The following is a 2,625-nucleotide window of genomic DNA, read 5'->3' as shown; positions in this document are numbered from 1 at the left end:
ATACTATTACCATACATGAGATTGTTGAAACCATTATAAGGGAAAAAAAAAAAACCAAATATAGAAAACAAAACAAAACTAAAGATAGATCAGAACTCTTCAACCCTGAGAGATCAAAATTTCAACAAGAGACCACATAAACATATCATTGCGCTGCCATTTCAATGAATGCTATAGATTTGGTAAAACACACAGCCTCCAAACTATAAGAACTTAGAAGAAATTATATCTTATTTTAGGAAAAGTGAAATTGAATTAACTTGCAAAAACTGCAATCTTCATGGCATTCACACAATGTCCAGGCAAGTTGCAAATGAAGAAGTTATTTCCTTTTCTCAATTTGATATGATCATTTCCAGTTCTTGTAATGTAGGATCGTTTAGGAACCGAGCAAGTCTTGTAGCCGTAGTAGTTGACCTTCACAACATTGTGAGCCGTTGGAAGGTACTTGAAAACTGTCAAACACATTTGAAGTAAATTATTAATTTCCTAATCCAAAAAAAGAAGAAGAAGATTAATAATAATAAAACTAGAAAAAGAAGATCAAACAACAAATAAGGACCAAACTTATAAGTTTATGGTTAGGACTTTTTTTTTTTTTTTTTTTTCTATCCATAAATCAAATTTATAGAATAAAAAAAAAATGAATATACAAAGTAAAGGGGCTCATTAAAGCCTGAAACCTCAAAAAATACCAAAAGTGAATATTGTACTCTAAAACTATTTCTCTCATTTTTGTTAGAAGAATAATCTCACATCGGTTGTCCTTGTGACTTTTTACACACTATGATTTCAAAAAATCAGATCGATATTAGGAAATTCATCCAGATCAGATTGATATTGATTGAGACTGATCTGATACCATTACACTAGTAAGATCCAAGTGTAAAAGGGTTATAAAAACTGATTAAAAAAAAAAACAAAAAATAAATCTGTCCAATTCAGCATGAACCAAGGTGATGCGGATTGGTATAGAATCAGTATCAGTCAACTGAGATTATGAACCTGCAGATCCTTATATACATATGGTCCCTCTACCCAAGGCTTCGAGCTTCTAGGTTAGATATATATATAATTTGGGGAAATAAACTCTACCTATCCGCGCTCTCCATCCTAAACACATTTGGGCTTGAAAATATCCAGTGCGCATAGGGCAGCTGGGTCTTTTCACACCCAACTATGCCTGAACTCAGGACGTAGGGAATGCCAGATGTGTAGGGTACTTTCTCCCTTAATTTTCACATCATTAATGAAACAGTTATAAGATCATACAGAACTGATCAGATCATACTCATGTCTGACATTTGTAATTTTGTAGTTAAAAACAATGCAGAGGTATGTGATACGTACCAAGTATATCGCCAGCCCTGAACTTCTTTCCCTTAGTCCAAGACTCAACACCAAAGGTCCAACCGGTCACGCCCCCAACCACGTAGGATTTTGCCTGAGCAATCTCACACTGGATGGTGAAGCAAAGGAGAACCAACATAACAATCCCTTTGGTGGTCATTGCACTGCCTCTTTTCTGACCCTTCTTCCAAGCAAGCTAGCTATAGTTTACAATTTCTTTACAGAACGACTAGGAGAGAATGAGAGAGCTATTTGGAAGATGCTGTAAAGATTAAGGGAATGAGGTTGGCTTTTATTGAGTTCTGATATGTAGGAGAGAGAAATAGAAAAAAAAAAAAATCTAATTTTGATTCATCAGTGGAAGCCACGAAGTGGGAGGCTTAGAGGAATCGGTGTAGTTGTTCATTAGTAGTCAACAATTTTTTTAATTATTTTTTGTCACGTTAACACTCTTCGACGCATTTAAAAACACAAAAGATACTTTGAATTTTGTTTGGATGAGAAACTTGGGATTCATGCTTCACCACTAAACCATCCACCATCCAATAGCTAAAAGGATTAGAATAAAAGGATATTACTAAAAAAAAAAAAAAATCATAATTAATAAATAAAATAAAATTAGAATTAGAAGTGAGACATTGTTGAAAAATTTTCAACTTAAGCAGGCCACCTGATACGGCAGAATTTGTCACCAAATATAGCGAGGATACGTGGCGACCAAGGGAGGAGCACGTGTCGCCCATCCGATAGAGGCTGCAAGGCTCCAAACCACGTAAGGGAAGGTTCCAGAAGGGGCAAGGCTCCCAACCACGTGAAGGGAAGGTTCCAGAAGGGGCAAGGCTCCAAATCACGTGAGGGAAAGATTCCTGAGGGGGGTTTCCGAAACCCTAGGCCCAGCAACCCTATAAGAGAAAATCGAAAAGGGACTCAGACGAGGTATGCCGACACCCACCATTACCCCTATGAATACATTGTTCCGTCGGTCACTAACTTAGGCATCAGAGGACTAATCTCGGGAATACCTCTGGGCCTCTGCCTTCTGTGCTTGTGCAGGATTAGTTCGTAGGGGATTTCGGCAGTAACAGATTGGCGCTGTCTGTGGGAACGATAGTAATGGTGGGGAAAACCTACAAGCGTAAGAAAACAAGAGCAACGCCGAGCCTAAACATGGACGAGGAGGAACCTTCAGGAGGGCTCCCTTCCTCGACAGAAATTGGCGTAGAACGGGGAAACAATAATCGGGAAGGTTCCACGAGGAACCAGCATTCTGCCGGA

At 38.2% G+C, this 2,625-nt stretch overlaps 1 protein-coding gene across 1 annotated transcript; it reads right to left on the bottom strand.

The window, feature by feature from the left end:
- Positions 1-255: 255 nt before the first annotated feature.
- On the bottom strand, positions 256-1,510 carry LOC122057965 (basic blue protein-like). Its single transcript, XM_042620340.1, has 2 exons — positions 1,351-1,510; positions 256-455 (listed from the first exon to the last, which is right to left on the bottom strand). Exons 1-2 carry the CDS (start codon positions 1,508-1,510, stop codon positions 256-258), a joined length of 360 nt encoding a protein of 119 aa, XP_042476274.1.
- Positions 1,511-2,625: the final 1,115 nt, after the last annotated feature.

Source organism: Macadamia integrifolia, chromosome 12, assembly GCF_013358625.1.
Source record: "Macadamia integrifolia cultivar HAES 741 chromosome 12, SCU_Mint_v3, whole genome shotgun sequence".
Lineage (NCBI taxonomy): Eukaryota > Viridiplantae > Streptophyta > Magnoliopsida > Proteales > Proteaceae > Macadamia > Macadamia integrifolia.
This window is presented reverse-complemented; position numbering and strand designations above follow the sequence as displayed.